The sequence below is a fragment of the Panthera pardus genome, unplaced genomic scaffold (genome assembly GCF_024362965.1).
Source record: "Panthera pardus isolate Hobbes unplaced genomic scaffold, ASM2436296v1 HiC_scaffold_22, whole genome shotgun sequence".
In the NCBI taxonomy this organism is placed as follows: Eukaryota; Metazoa; Chordata; class Mammalia; order Carnivora; family Felidae; genus Panthera; species Panthera pardus.
In genome coordinates, this window is record NW_026526788.1 from 8,316,092 (window position 1) to 8,337,729 (window position 21,638).

General features: G+C 38.3%; 1 protein-coding gene across 9 annotated transcripts in view; it reads left to right on the forward strand.

The window, feature by feature from the left end:
* RYR2 (ryanodine receptor 2) overlaps positions 1-21,638 on the forward strand; it is a 756,877-nt gene that overhangs the window by 680,152 nt on the left and 55,087 nt on the right. For 8 of the 9 annotated variants that reach the window (XM_053910224.1, XM_053910226.1, XM_053910227.1 and 5 more), the window contains 6 exons: positions 298-377; positions 3,898-3,974; positions 4,765-4,838; positions 14,691-14,771; positions 15,508-15,596; positions 17,737-17,865. In XM_053910224.1, coding sequence (XP_053766199.1) covers positions 298-377; positions 3,898-3,974; positions 4,765-4,838; positions 14,691-14,771; positions 15,508-15,596; positions 17,737-17,865 — 530 coding nt within the window. Of the gene's footprint in view, positions 1-297; positions 378-3,897; positions 3,975-4,764; positions 4,839-13,467; positions 13,501-14,690; positions 14,772-15,507; positions 15,597-17,736; positions 17,866-21,638 lie in introns of all 9 variants that reach the window. The other variant, XM_053910232.1, reaches the window with a different exon arrangement.

Sequence of the window (21,638 nt, forward strand, 5' to 3'; positions counted from 1 at the left end):
TAAATCTTGACAGTTTTAGGTGTATTTAAAAATAAGTTGTTTCTGTTTTTTTCTTCAATGTCCTCATCTAGTTTCAATTCTTAGATAAATTCCACAAGATTGAGTAAAAACACTGCTGGCAAAATAAGCATTATTACTCGTTTAGTATTTTTTGACTTGTAAGTCAGTCAGTCCTACTCCATTATACAGATTTGTGGGGGGGGGTGATATTAATTTTAAAAGTATACGTTTTGAGACAGAAATGGTTAATGAAGTGGGCGAAATGATATAAGGAACGCCATTTTTTATATTTTTAAGGTGATACTGGACCAATGGTAGCGGCGACTTTGAAACTTGGAATTGCAATCTTAAATGGCGGGAACTCCACAGTTCAGCAGGTAAGATCTTGAAGGCATCCACAGAATGTACTCTTCAAACAGAGGGACCCTCTTGTCATCCCATTGAGTTATTTTCGTCATCCTAAAAGCAATATTGGCTGTACAATTTTTCATTTCTGTGTAAAATAATGCCTTTATTTCATGGCCATCAGTCCCAGCATTCAAACATGTAGATAGCACCCTGCCATGCGAGGCACTGACTCTCTTGAGAAGTCCTATCACATGGTGTGCAACCTGCATTTCATGTGAATTAGCATAAAATGGTTTGTTTTAATAGTGGGGGGAAAAGTTAATATTCTTACCTCAGGAGCCTAGTTGGGCGATATGTTTTACAGTGTTACATGTCTTACAAGTTGATTCTCAGGATTTTGTGGTATATTTGGTGAGAAGCCTATGTCTTGGTTAACATGGAAACAGAATACACTGTTTAAAATATTTTTAGTTGTAATTATAGTCTCCCAGGGCATGAAAAAAACCTCTTCCCAGCCAAGTTTTGTAGCTATGTCCTGTTAAGAAGTTAGACGTGATCTGGGCTGAATTTTAATGACTTCAACCAGTTACGACAAAGGGTATAATCTCTATATCCCACTGAAGGCCAAGGTCTGTGAGTTTGTTAGAATCAGAATGTTTGAGTGATTTAAAAAACTCTCAGAAACAGACTGTCACAGGCTCTGTACTGCACACCCCTGGGGACACTACTCACATGGCCTACAGTTGTGGCCGTGAGCTCAGAAAGAATTCTTACGCTAATTGAAAAACAGCAAAACAAAACATGAGTTAAGCAGACCGTATTATTCTAAAACTAACATTGATCTCATATTTTTCTATACTGGCTTCTGTATGAGAAAAAACAGTTTATGAACATGGAACTAATAATTATTCTTTCTTGGGTAAGTTTTGGTGAGGCAGGGAAAGTGCTACCCTGTTGGAAGGAAAAGAAGGGAAGGCTAGTGAAAACCTTGGAATCTTTGACTTCAGGTTTCTGGCAGCCCCAGGATCATGACAGTGGGACAAAGCCCTGTATATGTTCCCAGAAGATCTTTGAGTCTAAGGAAAGCAGAGAAAATTTGAAGGTTGCCTTTTGGGTTGGTGAAGTTTGGGACTAGGTTAAGTTGGCAACCCAGAATAGCTGAAAAATTCGTTTGTACACTTTTCTCAAATTGTGTACTCTATTTTTTTTCCTCCTGCAAATATAATCATTATATTTTTGGACTGGAGGAGTACATAATGTCATCTGGGGTGCTTAACTTTTTCTTTTTAATGCCTCTGACAGCTTAGTGAAGCGTCTGGACTCCTCTTGGTTTGACTTTTTTAAATCACAAAGTAAAACGACACCGTTTCTAAGAGAAACCAAAAATACTGAAATGTGATTTTCAGAGCATTATAAACACATTTTTTAGTAAATTCATTTGTGCTTCTTTATGAACTCCTTAAATGAAAGATGTAGTACTTGGTCGAATTATTGAGAAGAAATGGTTCGTCCAGGTGATGTGAGATGAAAATCTCTGGAATTTCTATTGGTGACACCGTCAGAGTTACTGCTAATCTGACCCGTGTTTGTTGCTTACATTAATAGTTGAATGGAACGCTAAGTTTCCATCACAACTTCGTGAAAATAATGATGTCTTTTTTTTCCCCCATCCAATTTACAGATGTCCCGTTTTCATTTCTATAGTAAATGACTACATGATGTGAAAAAAAAGAAAATCTAAAGAAAATCTATTTAATCTATTTAATCTCCCCATAATAGTTAACAAATTCCCCTTGATTTATGTTTCACTTTAAAAGTTCTTAATGATGTAGCATTTAGATTCAGAAATCCTTGGAGTCAGAAGTAGCCGTGAGAAATCATATAATATATGCACTTCCTGTCTATACAGGCCTTTTCTTTTTTTCTGTAAACCTTCAGGTACATATTCTACTGCCCCGCTTTAATTCTCTGAGCTACATTGCTTGTGTTTAAAAGATCCAGGAATGAATAAGTGCTATACGTTTTATTAGACCAGTAAGTTATCACACTCCCCAGAAAATGGCTAGGTGTTTCGTGTTCCTATTTTTATGTATGTGTACATACATACATACATATGCATATACTGTGTGTATGTGTGTGTGTGTGCGTGTGCACAGCCTTGACATATTTGGTAGCTGTTAGTCAAATCTTGGGGGGAAAATGACTACCAAAACTTACTGTTCGGCTAAGTCCCGTTCAGACAACACTGGTGATAGCAATTATTCACATCTATTCAAGATTCAGAGAAGAGCAGTATCTTTGTTTTCTTGAAACCTTTGGTGTGCCTCCTATCATTTTATCATCTTGTATGTACTTCTTGTTTGAAACTTCCAACACTTACTTCATCTACATTGAAAATAGCTGTTTCATTTTAGTGTATAATAATAAGTTAAGGGGCACCTGGGTGGCTCAGTTGCTTAAGCGTCTGACTTTGGCCCAGGTCATGATCTCAGGGTTCATGGGTTCGAGCCCCAGGTAGGGCTCTGTGCTGACAGCTCAGAGCCTGGAGCCTGCTTCCGACTCTCTGTCTCCCTCCCTCTGCCCCTCCTCTACTCGTGCTCTGTCTCTGTCTGTCAAAAGGAAATAAGTGTTAAAACAAAAAACAAAACAACAACAACAAGAGTTAGGAGGGTGGAGCCATGTACTGCTTTAGCATTTTTTACGTTTGTGTTTCATCACAATTTTGGGCACAGAGACTGGACATCATTCTGACAAGAGAAGAAACATTTAGCGGTCAGATGATTGCTACCATTGCTTGGGTTTAGAGACCATGAAAATGGAAACTAAATTTCTGTCTTATATACATAGGTCTATAATAGACAAATAATGTCTTATAGACAGTAGCATATGGTAGTCACACCACATGGATTATAATGCCTTTTAAGAAACTCAGATTTTGGGGCGCCTGGATGGCTCAGTCGGTTAAGCGGTCGACTTCCGTTTGGGTCATGATCTCGCAGTCTGTGAGTTCGAGCCCCGCGTCGGGCTCTGTGTTGACAGCTCAGAGCCTGGAGCCTGTTTCGGATTCTGTGTCTCCCTCTCTCTCTGACCCTCCCCCCGTTCATGCTCTGTCTCTCTCTGTCTCAAAAATAAATAAACGTTAACAAAAAAAATAAGGAACTCAGCTTTTGTATGGGAATCTCTGACTAGCATCCAGGTGGGCCTTCTTCCCAGTAAACTTGAACTAAGTGTCTACATCTTCACATCCTTAAAGATTGACTAGAAGAGTTGAGAGTATTATTTCCATGGATATTTATGGTGCTTATGATGTTTATGTAAAGCAGCTGTCTTGTTCCAAGCCACCTGTATATACTGCCGACACTGAAACGTGCAGCTATCTCATTTTGACGTTTTGGTCACCATGTCGTGGTAAAGATGACAGTCGTTTTCATATGCACTAATTTTTTAAAGTCTTTATTCCAGAACAAAAACCATGTTTTTGATGTTTCTTGCTTAACAAAAAATAAGCCTTGTGTTCAGTGGCCGTGTGGTTTGTATATTTACCCCTAGAAAATGCTTGACTATCTCAAGGAGAAGAAGGACGTGGGTTTCTTTCAGAGCCTTGCCGGCCTGATGCAGTCGTGCAGGTAAGCCCGCTCCTTCCTTGTTCCGGCTCTACTAAGTGGTTGTGTCTTTCAAGGTGTTTGTTTAACATTACTGACAGTAATTCTACACAGAATATTTTTTAGTGATTCAGTACACGTCAAAGTAGGACAAGTGATGGTGCCTTCTTTCCTGCCTTGTTGTTAGGTGTTAGTAATGTCGTAATTGCTAACTTACTCAGCGTTAGTAATGTCTTTTAATAGTCTTCCCTATTCTTAAATAGGGACCTTGGAGAATTAACGTATATGCTGCACACTTGAAAATGAGCAGTGTGTGCATTTTAAAAGAGAAAAAGGGAAATTCTAATTAGTTTTCTTTGGGAGCTTGTGGACCACTTCTCATTTTCCCTAAACAAATGATCCCTAACCTCATTTATGGTCATCATTTTCTATTTTTTGCAGTATTTAAAATCACTCAGACAGCACCTGACAAAGGAATCTGACAGATAGTTAGTGTAATAAGCTATTCCTTCTGGGAAAACGTGATTATTATAATTACATTTCAGTGTGTCTGCTAACATTACAATGTACTCCCAAAGTCGAAACCCATTAATGCCTTCTGTTTGCCTCGCCCACGGATCATTTCATTGCAGGCCCTGGGGAGGGACTGGGCTGCTCCTGGGAAAATATGGTTGGTAGACATTGAATTGGGGTATGTCTTCAGTGTATGTTAATATTTGGTTCACATTTCATGATATAGAACTTGTACACATTTGCTCTCCTGAAGAAAGAAAATTTTCTCGTCCTCTAAGCGTTTTCCTCCCTGCTATTGTAGCGTCCTCGACCTAAATGCATTTGAGCGGCAGAACAAAGCTGAAGGACTTGGAATGGTCACGGAAGAAGGATCAGGTATCAGTCACTTAAACTAAAAGGGTCACCTGTCCCCTCTCCCCCCCTTTCCCGAGATGAGTCAGTTACCAATTATCTTTGCAAAACAGAGAGATGTAGGGTTATTTTTACATGGCCAAAATGCTTATGTGACTCATTTAAAAGTTCACAATCGGGCACTCACTCAAATCATACCCAAAACCCAACTTTCCCAGTTGACTGTTAACTCCTTTGTTGTTCCAGACCTATTGTAATTGGCCTTTCCCCTAGTTGGTTAGTAGATCAAGATCCCTTATAAGAGAATCATCTGTGAAATTATAAAGCGTATGGATGAACCAAATTAGAGGATATTGGACTTTTTTTGGCCACTTTGGCAAACTGCCAAATCTTCAGATTCCTTGGTCTCCTTAGGAAAGTGACACTTTGAGATCCTCTGATGGACCACTATTCTGACAGTCTCCTCCCTTATAGCACAGATATCTTTGTATCTCATACATCCCTATGTCTTCACAAGTCCAAATTTGATGAAAGAAATCAAGGAGTAATTCTTAATGTTAAAATAATTCTGATCACTTAATTCACATGCACACAAATATAATGACTCACATAATCTTAGACTTTTTTCTCTGTAAATGTGTGTATAAACTAGAAAAATTAGTATATACTACAGTGAAAGCAGAAATAACTATTGCTGCACATTCGTTTTTAGTATTAGGAAAAAAATCTTCAATATTTTTTGTCTCGATTTGTTTTTGTTCTTTTGTGTTTGACATTTTTTCCAATTAATTTAGTTTCAATGAGGCCCTGTGTGTTGATCTGTTTTTGTTTGTTTGGTCTAGTTTGCAGTGGTCATATTATCAATGCATTAGTTTTGGCACATCAGATCTTTGATAAAACTAATCTTGTTGCAAAAACTAAATTTTTCTTTTTGCAAAAACTAAATTTTATCCTATCTGCCATTTGCAGTCTGCTTACCTTTCTGAAATATTTTAGAATTAACTAATCTCTCTTATTTCTGCATATTTTTGTGTTCACATTAGGTAAAAGGATTAGCTGCATATTTCTTACTGTTTTTTAAGAATTATCAATGATAGGGGCGCCTGGGTGGCTCAGTTGGTTAAGCGTCCGACTTCGGCTCACGTCATGATCTCACAGTTCGTGAGTTCGAGCCCCATGTCGGGCTCTGTGCTGAACACTCAGAGCCTGGAGCCTGCTTCGGATTCCTGTCTTCCTATGTCTGTCCCTCCCCCGCTTGCACTCTCTCTCTCTCTCTCAAAAGTAAAGAAACCCTGAAAAAAATTTAAAAAAAAATTATCAGTTATACATATTCTAATGCTGCTGCTACACTACAGCTCCTGTGTGCTTTTATTTTCTTGTTGACATTTGAATGTATAGATTCCACCATCCAGAATTAGTCCTTACAGTTACCTGTGTAAGCTACTTTTAAGAAAAAATTGCCAGCAGCACTGTAAACTTATTTAAATTTTCTGAAATGAATATGCAGCCAAATCTCTTGATGACTTAGGTTTATGTCAACAGTGAAAACACTGGCCCGAGGGCCCCATCCAGAGAGCTCAGAGCCCCTACAAATCTCAGAGCCCGTTACCTGCCTGCCTCTAGAGTCTCCAGGAAGCCTGGGCATCTCCCATTAGCTGTAAAGTGCCTAAAAGGGATGAATTCTCTGTCCAAAGTGGGACTTCCTGTCTCAGAGTTAGAAATCAGTTTCAATTTTCCCTGCAATTATTACCTGATGTTCCAGAGGCTCTGAACACAATTGCATTCATCATTCTTTGCCATTGTTCATACCCGCGCAGGAATAGTGGCTGTGCAAGGTTAGCTTTACAGGGTCTCCTACCCTTCGTCAACCAGCTACGGATTGGAATGACATTCGTGAGTCCCGAATCAGAAATAGCTGGGTGAGAATGACCATTCTGACGCGAGAATTAGTCACATCTGTCAGTAGGAGGTTGATTTGATTTGTTTATTCTTTTTCAACACCCGCAAATAATTGCCCAAACTGATTAACACGTTTTCTATTGTATTTCCTTACAAACAGCAAGACAAAACCAACATCTCAACTTATTTTTTCCCCGTTTCCTTTTCTTTCACCTGTAAATGTACTGACTGTCCTCCTTTCCTCAGCCATCACACATGAGCGTGGTAATTATTACAAATGATCTGCCTTTTATTTATTTGCTCCTTCATTTGTTATTAGCTTTGTGTACAGTCTTGACAGTGAAAGTTTTTTTGTGCATTTTTTTCCCTTTGGTAGACTGTGGAACGAATAGATGATTTAATTTCCATCATTATGCATCCTTTTATTTATAGAACTTATATACCAAGCTTTCCTTTTTCTCTCCATGAGGATGTTCAGTTATGAACATATTAGACAAAAAGGGTCAAGAATTTAAGTTACGTTTTCGGATTTGTTTCGTTCGTTTAAAAAAAATTCTGACGGACCCAGTGTTTGCAATTGTCGTGTAAACGAATGAACCATAGATGTGTGCAGTAGTCTCTCTGTGGCATTTCTGTCTCGGACGTTCTGTGGCTTTATGGCTGCACCAATGGGTGCATGGGAAATCAGTGGTGACCCGGGGGCACTGTGTCCTGCTGAGTCTCCTCTTGGCCAGCGGGTTCTGCCAGTTCCCTTCCAATTATTGAGAGATCTACAGAGATTTTTTCTATTCCTTTGAAAACATCACACGTTAAAAACCTTCCTAACGTAAAAACTGTGTTTTCATTCTTGAGACCCAATTTGAAGAAGCAGCAGCAAACTAATAACAAAGTTGGCATTGGTATTTCAAAGAGGTTTCCAAAAGGCATTATAGGCAGTGGTAATAAAAGAGGGATGAGATTTTTGAGGAGTACCTAGAACGTCAGCACGGCTTTAGAGATTAAATTGTGCTTTCTCAGTACACACTCTTGCCTTAATCAGGACGCCTATTAGAACACGCGACGGCAATTCATTCACTCTATGAATAATCATACTACCTCCCAGATTAAGAATACCTACAGCAACTCTATCTTCTGGCATATTTAAACAATTTCTGTGACATGCCCATTTTTTTTTACGGGTCTACAGAAGTCAAGAAGAGTTTGTACCCTCATAAGGAGAGGGAAAATCAATCATCCCTCTCAGAATTCATAGAGAAAGCTGAAAACTCCCCATCTGTTAGTGATGTTGTAGCTTTAAAGCCTGAGACCCATGCAGTTTAATAAACTCAACACTGGGAAGACAATCTGATGAGTTAAATTTTCTGCATCCCAACCACCTGTCTCTAATAGGCTAAACCTCTTCCTGATGATGATAAAATGGCTGTAAATTATATAGCCATGGAAAATGTCTAACTTAAATGCAACTTTTTGAGACCTACAACCACCAGTAAGGTATTGTCCCCAGTTTATAGGTATGGGGACTGAGGGGTGGAAAGGCTACGTGGTTTGTCCAGGATCACACAGTGAAGTGACAGGGTCAAGACTGAAATGCAGGCTCTCTGCCTCCCACTGTTACCAATTTCATGAGCCAATCCCTTAGCCCCATCTTTTAATACCTTCCGGGGGCTTATTTTATATTCACCATATCAACTTAGGTGGTATTTTTTGCTTCTTATTGCTTTTTTACTCTCTTTAAAGACACAAATCTCTTGCCAGTCTTTACATTTACTGTTGAAGTTTTAAAATCACTTTGGAACTTTTATGGTTTTATATGATATTCCTAAACCGGTATTGAGATACCATTAGGAAATATGTGCCTTTTTGAGGTTTGTATATAAGGATTTCATACGATTTAATATTTATTCCTGTTCCTACCATTGTTACTGCCATGAAAGTTTGCCAATATTTCTGTCCCTTCTTAGTAAATTTCTCCCTTTCCTGCAAAAGCCTGGACTTCCCATTTGTTAAAAAAAAAAACCGCAGTTTTCTTTGGCAAGTGTGTTGTTAGACTTGTGATGTGTTCAATGTTGTCTTCTCTGCATAATTTTTTAATCACGTGTTTTCTTTTAACGTATAATGAAGTTCAAAACCAAAAACCTTATGAATATTTAAAATTTCATTCCATCCTTGGATTTTTTTTTTTTCTCAGAACCATTTAACCTCATTACTAAGTCATTATGAGCTTGAAAGTGCAATTTTTCTTCTTTTCCACTTCTTGGAGTGTTGTAGAAGATACTTCATTTTATTTTTTGATCATTTTGTAGCAGCCCTGGACTTCATCAACAAGATGAAATTTTGAAGCTGATACAGTCCTCAGAATTTTTTTTTTTATTTTTTTGAACATTTTATATAAAACAACTAACATTTCACCTTTCTAAATTTCCATCTGCACTTGGTAATGCGCTGAATTGAGGTTCTTACTCGGGATATTTATACTGACCTCATCAAATTTGTATGAAAATGCAGCCAAATAATTAATTGTTAATTAGTCACAATAATTTACACAATCTCTAAGCATTGGCTATCCTAATTTTTTGTTAGTATTTTAGTGCTTAATTGTTTACTGTCTATCTCCCACCCCAGATTTGCAAAGTCTGACTCAGGTGTAGTTCAGCTTAGCTCTCAGTTCTGACTGCACTGCTGTGCCATTCCTCTGGATCAACCTTCTTTTTGAGGAAAGCATGTGATACTAGTTCATGGCACTAAATAAATTCTCCTAACATCCTTGTACAGTTTTTAAACATTGAAGCACTAATTGAAATTTGAGTGGCTATTATGTGCTAGACCTTGTCCTAGGCATTGGCGTTCTTTACGGACTCAGTGTTATGTAGATAGACTTGTAAACAAATAACTTCAGAACCCATGAGCTATGTGTTTTGAGTGAACTGAGTTGAAGTACTTGTCTGCCAGGCTGATGGGTTAAGTTTCACAACAGAAGTAACATATGGCCTGAAGTAGGCGTTTACCTGGTAGATGAGAAAGGCGTTGGATATTCCAATGAAAGGGAACCGCATATGCAAAGCTTGAGGTACAAAGCATCACGAAGAACATTACTGACCTAGGGTGGTTGAAGAGACATGAACAGACTAGAGGCTGGAAAGATAGTTGGTGGGAGGCTGTAAAAGGCTTTTTGTGCCATGCCAAAGAATTCATACTTTCTTTCTGAGGCCATGAAGAGCCACTACGTAAGTAACACTTCAGTAGTGTTGTGTGTTGTGTGATGGTGTACCTGGCATTAACTCCTAACGTACATTGTTCAAGCCAGTAACATTAAAGCGAACAGATTTCTCATTTCTCAGTAATGCTAGTATGCTAACTAAACACTGAGTCCTCTAACATTAGCAGCATGATTTCCTTCATGGAAGTTGGGGAGCTCTGTGGTTATATCTGATGATAGAGTGAGGGGATTTTGAGAGTAGATTTTTCTCAACTGCTGTTAAACGAGTCCATCTTTTTGTTGGGAGTGTTTTATGATTGGATTGCCGGCAACTGTCGTTGTAGGCAACAGTGTTTAAGATGGGCATTGCAGCCGGAAGGGAGGGAGATCAGTTAGGATGTTGGTTAATGGAATGGATAAAGAACAGTAAGGATTTCAGTTAGAGTAATGGGAGCTCAAAGGCATTAAGACGTTATAAGAGAAATAATCTGAGGATCACATTTGAAAGCAAAGGTATGTTTCCCTCCATAACTAACATGTGCTTTAATTCTGTTATCCATGGGACATACCTAATTTATTTCACACAGTGGTCATTTTTATTGTCTTGGGATCTGAAATAGGAATGCATTTTATGCACTCATGTCACATTGAGTACATGGAATATGTAGATTATTTATCACACCCCACAGCCCATTGAAGTCTTTATTTTAGAAACCTAGGTCTTTTGAACCTGTGCCTTCCTATCATTGAAAATTCACTTTTATTCCTATTGTGCTTTGCATGTTTCAAAGCAAATGTACTTGTCTGAGCCAATTTTATTCTCCGAACAACCCTTTGAAAGTAAGGGGGTGAGGAGATCGTTAATTCCCATATCAAAGTGATGCAACAAAGCCTCAGAAAGGTGAATTGACTTTCCCAAAGCCACATATCTAGAAAATTGTTTTCTTTGGGTTCTAAAATTGATAAAAAAACAAGTAGGAGTTCACAGTTTAACTAACATATAGTACATGTAGTCGGAGGTTGTTAGCCAAAGATCTGATCAGTTACTGATGTGAACTTTGTGATCCAGAAAGACCACTTGGTGTTGAAATGACCTTTGTATTGCCTATCTCTTCCATTAGACTATGAACTTCTTTGAGTTAGGGCTTGTGTCCATTAGTCATAATTATACGCCCAGGTTCTCACAAGGTGCCTTCCATGTAGGAGACAATTAATGAATGTTCATCGAAGTTTATTGGACTCAAATCCTTTACTAGTAAATTGCTATAGGACCTCAGTCAAGCTACTTAATTTCTCAGTTGCATCCCACAAAATGGGATTCATGTCACCTGATTCATAGGATTATTATAAACCTAAAATGAAATGATAAGAAAATATATCTAGCACAATGCCTAGCACACTGTAGTCACTAACTAAATGTTAATTGTGAATCCATTTTAAAAACTGTATCCATTGTTGGTTGAATAGTAGTATAATTTAAGTGGCCACTTAAACCATTTAAGCAGTGACATTAAAATTACCCACATGGAACCAAATACCTGACTTTTCACTATTTAAAAATATTTTTAGCCTTAATCTTTCAGTTTTGCCATTATACAAAATAGGTATTTGAGTCCTCTAAAGATCACTGAGCAGAACTATTTCTTCCATGGCAGGGGCAGGGGGAAAACACTCTTGAGTTCCATATAACAAGCTTTTGTAGGGAGTTCTTTGATGCAACCAGTGTTAACATTTCATGCCACTCATCCTTTTAGCTTTCCATTACTGGGGATATTGCCATGAAAAGACATTACAACAAGGAGGATCTTAGTCTTCTGATCTATGTGTCCTAAATCAATTGTTTCTATATATCTACTCGGCATTTCACTTATTGCCTTCGTTTTATCAACAATTATTGATAATTTTTAGCAAGTAATAACAATTAAACCAAGCTTTGTCTCAAGATAAGGTTATAAATGTCAAGCTAAGACCATGGGTGTTTTAGGTAGTCAATAAAAACAAACACTTAAGCAAACATTATATACTTTTTAACGCCAATTGTGAGTAGAACAGTGGCCTTTAAAAGTGTCTTAACTTGATTAGATTTTTAAAATAGGAATTGATTTTACAGGTACCTTGCACACATAAGGTCTAATTTATTTCCAAGTGAAATGGAGGTTTTTGAGACTCTTTTGGTCCATTAAAATTAAGATGGCTTTTTGGAAATAGAAACACTTTTAGTAAATATGTTCAAATGACTGTATTCATCACGTAGGCATGTTGTTCCCATGTTTATTTAGTGGTGTTGCCACTGCTACTGATAATGTTGACCTCTCCACAATATCTAAAAATGGTCACATCAGTTATGAAGAGCTAGTGAGGTAGACAGTGCCCACGTTCCCCTCGTTTTATAGATGAGAAGACTAAGGCACGAAGAACTGTCTCATCATCAGCAACAATATTGAAACAACTCTCCCTATATTACAGTATTAGAAATCATTAGCCCCTTACAATTAAAAATGAAACCCAAGGAATGTCCTTTACAGTATTCCCATTTGACCATCATGCAGCTATTACAAATAGTAATTTTAAGAACATCAGAGCACTTTCAACTACATTTTACTCCATTTCGTTGTTATTAATCTTAGTTTCCATCTTGCAATGGAATTTCTTTTGCATACATCACAAAATAGACCGTGGATCCTGTGCCTTCTGCAGACATAAAGCCACCACCCATCTCTGTTACTGTACCACTTACATGCAGCATGGGGAATGGCAGCATTTTAATCAGATAGTAACGTGTTCGTTAAGCAATAGCACCCCAGTTTATACCTCGTTGTCACCTGATGGTAAAGGAAGGCTTGACCCGCCCCCTCCCACGCTCCTCCCCTATTGTTCTGCTGTGTGCAGCGTGTCCTTTTGTAAGTAAAGTTACTTGTATGTGTTTTGGTATACGGTCGAGAAAATACCGTGCATGCCGCCAGTAAATCCTTACGTTATAAATCAGTGTGCATTGCGCAGGGCATTTTCAGGAACACAGGTAGACTGTATGATATTTATTTCCTTGTTAACTTTGCTGAATACTTTCTATCAAGGGTTACTTATTCCACATGGAGTATGTGAACATTGAAAGTACATGGTTTATTGATTCAGTTTTCTAGAGAAAAGCATTTTAGATGGGCTCGCAAGGAAAGAATCAGGAAGACTGTGTAACTCATAATATTATGTTTTAAATATCATTTTAAAGACTCGTCTGATTCAAACAGTTCATGGAAAGACACTAAGTATCATAAGTGAAGAGTTTAGTTTATTAGCCTAGACTCTTCTCCCTTTCTTTCCTATCCCGTCATGAACGGAGACACTGAGGAATGGGCTTATCAGCCATGTACTGAGAGTCAAAGCAATGTGCACTTAAACTTGAATTTGCCACACGACTGATCTATATGCATGGTGATTTTAGTTTGGTCGCCAAATATCATATCTTACAGGGAAACCAGTACGGTGATTTTATGTACTTTTTTTAATGTTTATATTAGTTTTCAAAATGGTTTTGCTTCCTAACCCTCCCATTATATGAAGCCTCTCACTTTGAAAGTCACAGACTGCAGACTGGTAAGTCCATTAGCTCTCTGTCATTATAATCGTTCATAATTTTAGTTAAAGTAAACACATGGTCATTGCCTAGTTTTCTTTCTCGGCCCAAAGTATTTCCAGTCTGAAAAGTTATTATCATTTTTTTTAAAGACATAAGTGCATTCATTCACTTGCCAAACGACATTTTTGTGTCATTTTGATTTCTAAGCAACAAATTTAGATTCCAGAACATACACTCATAACGTTGACAGTTTTTCCACTGACGCTCTATGCTTGCAAAATCCACTGTCATTTGTGTGGTGCTGTTTTTTTCGTTTGTTTCTTTCTTCGTGTTTTTGCTTTCCGAGTAACTTGTGACCAAGATACATTTTGATTAAAACGTAGGTAAAATATCTGAACCCTTTTCTGAGGTGTTTAGCCCACAAATATATTAGTTTTTAATGATTCTGAGTAACTTCTATGGCTATGAGATAACCTTCTTTTCACCTTTTGGTTGGAGTGACTCATACAGCATGAGCCACCAAAGTCTTTCATTTGGTTTGATATGTAGAATTAGGTCTGTTCGCTAGTTCTGTCTCCTCTGAAAGTCAAGTTCCAACCATGGCATGTCTGTATCAGATTTCTGAAGTCTTTACTTTTTTAAATCCCTTAGGCAAGCTAACGAGATAGTTAATTGAAATGAATCAGACATTTTCTAGTCATTTACAATTTTCACCAGATCCTTGAACTATTCATTAAATAGAAGAAGCTCTCGGTCCTGTTTTATGTATGCAATGAATGCCTTTGCATTGAAATAATTGGTGGTTCTCTGGGAGCAAAGTAGATTTCACCTTGGCATTTGTAAGAGATGTGGACATCATTCGTATACACACCTTACAAAAAAACAAACAAACAAAAAAACAAAAACCAAAAAAAGGAAGTTTAAACCTTCAGGTTGTTTCTAAAATGTTGCCAAACCCATGCTGCTACTTTTAACAGAGAGAAATATGAGTTTTAAGATTCAAGTGTTCTTTTGTGACAAAGAAAAAGTGCATCTATCTGCCAAGCGCATGATCGTACAAGCTTCAGATAGACGAGTGGCTATGATTTGTGACTGTTTTTGGTTCAGAACGATGCTAGATCAACATGCAAGTTTTCTGGAGGTGGGGAAAGAGAGGGCGGGACCCGCGAGGATAGTTGATCATGTCTGATCTCTGGATTTTCTGCAGGAGAAAAGGTTCTCCAAGATGACGAGTTCACGTGTGACCTCTTCCGTTTCCTCCAGCTGCTTTGTGAGGGACACAACTCAGGTTCGTGAGACCCCAGACTCTATGACGGTACCAAGGAGGAAGCAGTTTGAAGCCAGTAGTGACAGGGGCCCGCTCGTTCCAATCACGCCTTGTCCCTGAGTCCACAAACATTCTAGAGTATTCCTCCGTATGCTCAGTATACACTGTGACATTTTATGCATTGCATCCCTACTCTCAAAGTCCTTTGCTGGCCGCACCACTTAATTCCTAACACTTGTTTTTCTGTTAAATCAGGTGAAAAAAGATGCGAGGTCTACAGAGAGCTGTATGGGTTTATTCCTTCCTTACCGCTTCTCTTTAACTGGGGAATCAACTTCATAGTATCACTTAGCATAACATATTTCCCTTTGTTGTTTATGTAACAAGCTCTCTCCCAGACTTGTGCATCTGTGAAGGTAGGAACTGTATCTTAATTTTATCTTTGTTTCCCCAGCGCTCAGGAACAAATGATTACCGAATGCATAGTTCAATTACTCTTTCCTAAACGGCAAAACTCCTTCCGGGGATGCCCAGGGCTGTAGGGCTAGCAATCAGGAAACAGACGTCAGCAACCACTTAGACAGAAATTGGAAATTGATACTCTCTGAAGCACCGAGACGTTTTGGGGGTGCTCCCTTGAAGCACTACTCTTAGCCACAGCAATTTTGCCGGAGGCCTCAGTTGCTTTTGGAGTTATTCGGATAACTCATTCAAAACTTTTGACTCAGCTTTAGTGACTTCTTTTGATCTTCCATAGATTTTCAAAATTATCTGAGAACTCAGACTGGCAATAACACAACTGTCAACATCATCATCTCTACCGTAGACTACCTACTCAGAGTCCAGGTATGTCGGCTTCTCTTGTAACGAGTGAAGGGGGTTGGTGAGTGGATGTGATGTGGTGGAGGTATGAAACCGACGTGTTTTAACGCGTCGTGATTGTTGACCAAACAGAATTTTTTGAGATCTTTTGTCTTCGATCACAATCTTTCACCAAGTTTTAGGGGGGACCTGCCTCTGTTGTCTTTGCCTCCCATCCTGACTCCCATTTTGCTCATGATTTTCTTTCTGTAAGTGGGGATTTTTCCCCCCTTATGTTTTTTAGCTTGATGGCACTTTAAATTCATGTCGTTTTGGAAAGTACTTACATACTCTGCTCCTTCTTCTAAAGTTGGTAGAGAAATTAGGAAGAATATTTGAAATATTTTTAGGAATGCGAAAGAAAGGCTTTCAAAGTACCCACAATGTACTTAAATTTGACAGGTGGTTCTTTTTAGCTGTCCCAATACTTGAATTAATTTTAAAATCCAGCTTAACACTCCATCGGGTAAAAATCTCTGGGATATTGTAGTCATCTTTCACACATTGGTGAAACTGAATCCGAAGGTGTAGGCCTACCTAGGTAATGAGAGCTCTGTACAATTTTTATTTCCCTCATCTTATTTATAAGAGTAACCAGATAGAGTACTTTAAAACCTACATGTTCAGGGGCGCCTGGGTGGCTCAGTCTGTTAAGCGTCCGACTTCGGCTCAGGTCACGATCTCGCGGTCCGCGGGTTCGAGCCCCGCGTCGGGCTCCGGGCTGATGGCTCAGAGCCTGGAGCCTGCTTCCGATTCTGTGTCTCCCTCTCTCTCTGCCCCTCCCCCATTCATGCTGTGTCTCTCTCTGTCTCAAAAATAAATAAACGTTAAAAAAAAAAAATTAAAAAAATAAAAATAAAACCTACATGTTCAAACTTACAGTTTCTCCCTTAATCTTTTGAGTATGTAAAAGCACAACCTTTTTTTTTTTTTTTAACTGAGAGCTTCCGTTTTTGAAGCAAATACAAGAAATATTGCTGAAAACATATTTGTGATTTTTAAAATCCTGTCTTGAAATCCAGATGCAATTTACATGCTAGACTAAATTGTGTTATTCCTGGGGCTCTTGGTGGCTCAGTCGGTTAAGCGTCTGACTTTGGCTCAGGTCATGATCTCATGGTTGTTTGAGCCCCACATCAGGCTTTATGCTGTCAGCGCAGAGCCTGCTTCGGATCCTCTGTCCCCCACTCTCTCTGCTCCTCCCATCCGTACTGGTTCTCAGAATAAAATAAATAAACTAAAAAATAGATAAGTTTTATTATTCCTTTAGCCAACTAAAATTCCTTCCAAATGTAAGTTATTATTGAAAACATCCCGTTCAGAAAGATTGATCTTGTTTAAGGGCGCCTAGGCGGTTCAGTTGGTTAAGCATCTGACTTCAGCTCAGGTCATGATCCCATGGTTCAAGAGTTCGAGCCCCGTATCAGGTTCTGGGCTGACAGTTCAGAGCCTGCAGCCTGCTTGGGATTCTGTGTCTCCCTCTCTCTCTCTGTCCTTCACCTGCTCGTGCTCTGCCTTTCTGTCTCTCTGTCTCTCTCTCAAAAATAAACATTAAAAAAAAAATTAAAAAAAAAAGAAGATTGATCTTGTTTAGATGTTTATTTATATCTGTCGTGTCTGTGTTTATAAGTAGTCCAACCAGTTTCTTGAGGGGCATTTATAAGAGCGAGGAACATTTTGGAGTTCTCATGAGGAAATGTTAGTGAACTTTGTTGGAAAAAAAAAAAGGAGGTCACATGTCTGTAACCCCAAAAACATCCAGGACTTGCCTAATGTTTGTACTTACATAAAATTACATAAAATTAATTTAGCTTTGCTCAGTAGATAAATACACATTAATCTTACGACTCCTTATGTCTGTGAAATTCAAAGTCATCAAAGACAGAGAGTCATTATTTCAAGCTAAGTTTTCTGCTTTTTATCTCTAGTTGTTATCTCTGTCTCGGGAAGACATTGCCACATTTTCTGTTTAGGAAAATCATTGAGAATAGTATTTACTTCACAGATATTTTTGTTTGCTTCCAAATCTTGTTATTTAAAATGATTTCCTATTCTAGATTTCAAAGCCAGGCAGGTCAGTGGTAGCTTTAGAATGTGTCTTAATCCTATCATCCCTCTTTTGCAGGAATCCATTAGTGATTTCTATTGGTATTACTCTGGGAAAGATGTTATTGATGAACAAGGACAACGGAATTTCTCCAAAGCAATTCAAGTAGCAAAACAAGTCTTTAACACGCTCACAGAGTATATTCAGGTAAACATTTAAATATTTCTGTTTCAAGAAAAAAAAGAGTCAACTTGTTACCATTAAATTCTATGGAGAAATGCAATATGCCAATTTTCCTGCCATCATTCACATTTGCTATTGACCTTTCACATAGATTCTTAACCAATGACAATTAAATATCAGGTTGAGGTGTGAATTTATATGGCATGAACTTGCCTTACCATTCAGCAGATTGAGTTATTATTAACTCCTTTCAGGGGTGAACCGGGATGGGGACTCTATGGTATCTCTAGGGCCTGGTATATCTTAAGCACTCAATAAATATTAAAGAAGGGAGGCAGAAAGGACAGAGCAATAAACTACTCTTTATTGTATTCCAACAAAAATGAGGAAGGAGTTTCATAGAAACCTTATATAAAAGAGAATGTGTTTAAGACTTCATTATGGAAGGAGTCCAAATGTCCATCATCACACAAATGGATAAAGAAGATGTGGTATATATCAGATATACTACTCGGTAATGAAAAAGAATGAAATCTCACCATTTGCAACAACATGGATGGAACTAGAGGGTATCATGCTAAGTGAAATAAGTCAGAGAAAGATACGTATCATATGATTTCACTCATATGTGGAATTTGAGAAAAACAGCAGGTAAACATAGGGGAAGGGAAGGAAAAATAAGATAAAAACAGAGAGGGAGACAAACCATAAAAGACTCTTAAATACAGAGAACAAACTGAGGGTTGCTGGAAGGGGACAGTATGTGGGGGAAAGGGTTAAATGGGTGACAGACATTAAGGGGGGCACTTTTCGGGATGAGCGCTGGGTGTCCTATGTAAGAGATGAATCACTGGGTTCTACTCTTAACATACTGTATGTTAACTAACTTGAATTTAGAAAAGAAAAAAGAAAAAAAATTAAAAAAGAAACCAGTCAAAAAAGCCAACAACTTCATTTTAGTACATATATATGTGTGTGTGAAGGCACATACACACACATACATATAAACTCATATAATAATGTATGTTACAGGTAGAATTCCAATAACCATGAAGCAAATACCTTTTTGGGGGGCACCTGGGTGGCTCAGTTGGTTGAGCATCCGACTTTGGCTCAGGTCATGATCTCACAGTTTTGTGGGTTCGAGCCTCGCGTTGGGCTCTGTGCTGGCAGCTCGGAGCCTGGAGCCTCCTTCAGATTCTGTGTCTCCTTCTCTCTCTGCCCCTCCCCCACTTTGTCTCACTCTGTTTCTCAAAAATAAATAAATGTTAAAAAATGTTTTTTAAATACCTTTTTTTTTTTAAACATCTATTCATTTTATGTTCTTCTTAGGCTAAATTTCTAGTCTTGACCTGCAGATTTTTAAAAGATTTTATAAAATTTTGTTTTTTTCAACCAGGGGAAACTTTATTATTATCTAGGGGACCAGTCAGTCATCTTTCCTTTCAGTGTTCTGTCTCCATGGCCAGTTTGACTCTGAACCAGTCAGTCTGTTTGAAGTACCATGTGCCAAGGATAAATCAGGAGGAATAAACTAAGTTTGTGTCATTAGACTAAACATAATCTTGCGGCAGAAAGAAGTTAAGTAAAAATGACAGACGGTACCCCAGAGCCTCGAATAGCTACCGGTGTTTATAGAATGACTGAGTACAAGAACACGGGGGGCCAAGTGATGCCAACCGAGCTAATGTCGGACACAACTGACTGAGCCACCCAGGCACCCCCAAAAGCAAAATTTTAAATCTGTTTCAGCCCCTCACATTCGCATTCCCTTGTCTTCCCTGGCTTCCTCTATTGCCTTCATATTCTCATTATTCTCATCCACGCCTAGAAAAGTATCAATACAGCATTCCGTGTCAGTTCTCTTGATTAAAATATAATAGTTATCTGATAACATGAGCAAGCCAAGGGACTTTTTAGGAAGCTAATAAATGGTTTCTAAGTAACATATGGAACTTAAATGCCTTTTAGGTGGAGAGTGAGCGTTTCCTGGTTTCTAATATAGGTGAGATTCCTGAATTTATATAAAACAAGAAGAATCCATTAACCTCTCAGTATGTGCAAAACTATTTTTTTAATTGAGCTGGACTTGACAAAACATTAAGTTGGTTTCAGGCATACAACATAATAATTTGATATCTGTATGTATTGCAAAACGATCACTGCAGTAAGTCTGGTTAACATCTGGCACCATGCATAGTCATTGAGTTTCTTTCCTTATGCGGAGAAAATTTAAGATTTACTCGCATAGCAACTTTTGGATATGTAATACAGCATTGTTAACTATTGTCGCTGTGTTGGACATTCCAGTCCCTAGATTTATTTATTTTATAACTGAATAAATCTGTTTCAGTTTTGGCTGTTTTGTTTTGGCTCCCTGTACCCATTTCATGTCCCCCCCACCCCACCTCTGCCAACTAGCAGTCTGTTCTGTGTGTTTATGAGCATATTCTTTTGTTTATTTTTACATTCTACATATAAACGAGATCATACGTGAATTGCCTTTCTCGGTCTGAGTGACTTCACTCAGCGCAATGCCCTCAAGGTCCATCCGTGTTGCAAATGGCAAGTTTCTTTTTTTTAATGGCTGAATAATATTCCATTATGCGTGTCTGTGTATGTGTGTGTATCTCATATCACATTTTCTGCCTCCATTCATCCATCAGTAGACACTTCGGTTGTTTCCATATCTTGGCTGTTGTAAGTAATGCTGCAGTGGACACAGGGTGGCATGTATGTTTTGGAGTTAGTGCTTTCATTTTCTTTGGGCAGATACCCAGAAATGGAATTACTGGGTTATCTGGTAATTCGGTTTTAATTTTTTGAGGAAGGTCCGTAGTGTTTTCTGTAGTGACTGCACCAATCCCACTAACAATATACAAGGAGTCTCTTTTCTCGACACCCTTCCCGATGCTTGTTATTTCTTATATTTTTTATAATAGCCGTCCTAAAAGGTGTGAGGTGGTATTGCATTGTGGTTTCTATTTACATTTCCCTGATGATTAATGATGTTGAGCATCTTTTAATGTACCTGCTGGCCATCTGTGTGTCTTTTTTAAAAAAAGTGTTTTTAAAAACATTTTTAAATCTGCTCACGTTTTAATCAGATTTTTTTTTTTAATTTTTTTTAACGTTTATTTTTGAGACAGAGAGAGACAGAGCATGAACGGGGGAGGGTCAGAGAGAGAGGGAGACACAGAATCTGAAGCAGGCTCCAGGCTCTGAGCTGTCAGCACAGAGCCCGACTCGGGGCTCGAACTCACAGACCGTGAGATCATGACCTGAGCCGAAGTCGGACGCTTACCCGACTGAGCCACCCAGGCGCCCCTTAATCAGATTATTTTTTACTGCTGTATGAGTTTTTATATATTTTGGTCATTAACCCCTGATTTACATATATTTTCTCCCATTCATTATGTCCTTGCCTTTTCATTTTGTTGATAATTCCCTTGCTGTGGTGAAGCCGTTTAGTTTGATGTAGTCCCATTTATTTCTTTTTGCTTTCGTGGCCTTTATATTTGGTGTCAAATCCAGAGAAATTATTGCCACTATTTTTTCTTTAAAGAGTTTTATGATTTTCAGGTCTTCCATTCAAGTCTTTAATGCATTTTGACTTAAGTCTTGTATATGGTGTATGAAGATAGTCCAATTTCATTCTTCTATAGGTGGCATATGTTGTTTTCGCAACACAATGTATGGAAGAGGTTGTCCTTTCCCATTGTGTATTTTGGCTTTTTTATCATAAATTAATTGACCACATACGTGTGGGTTTATTTCTGGGCTCTCTTCTGTTCTCT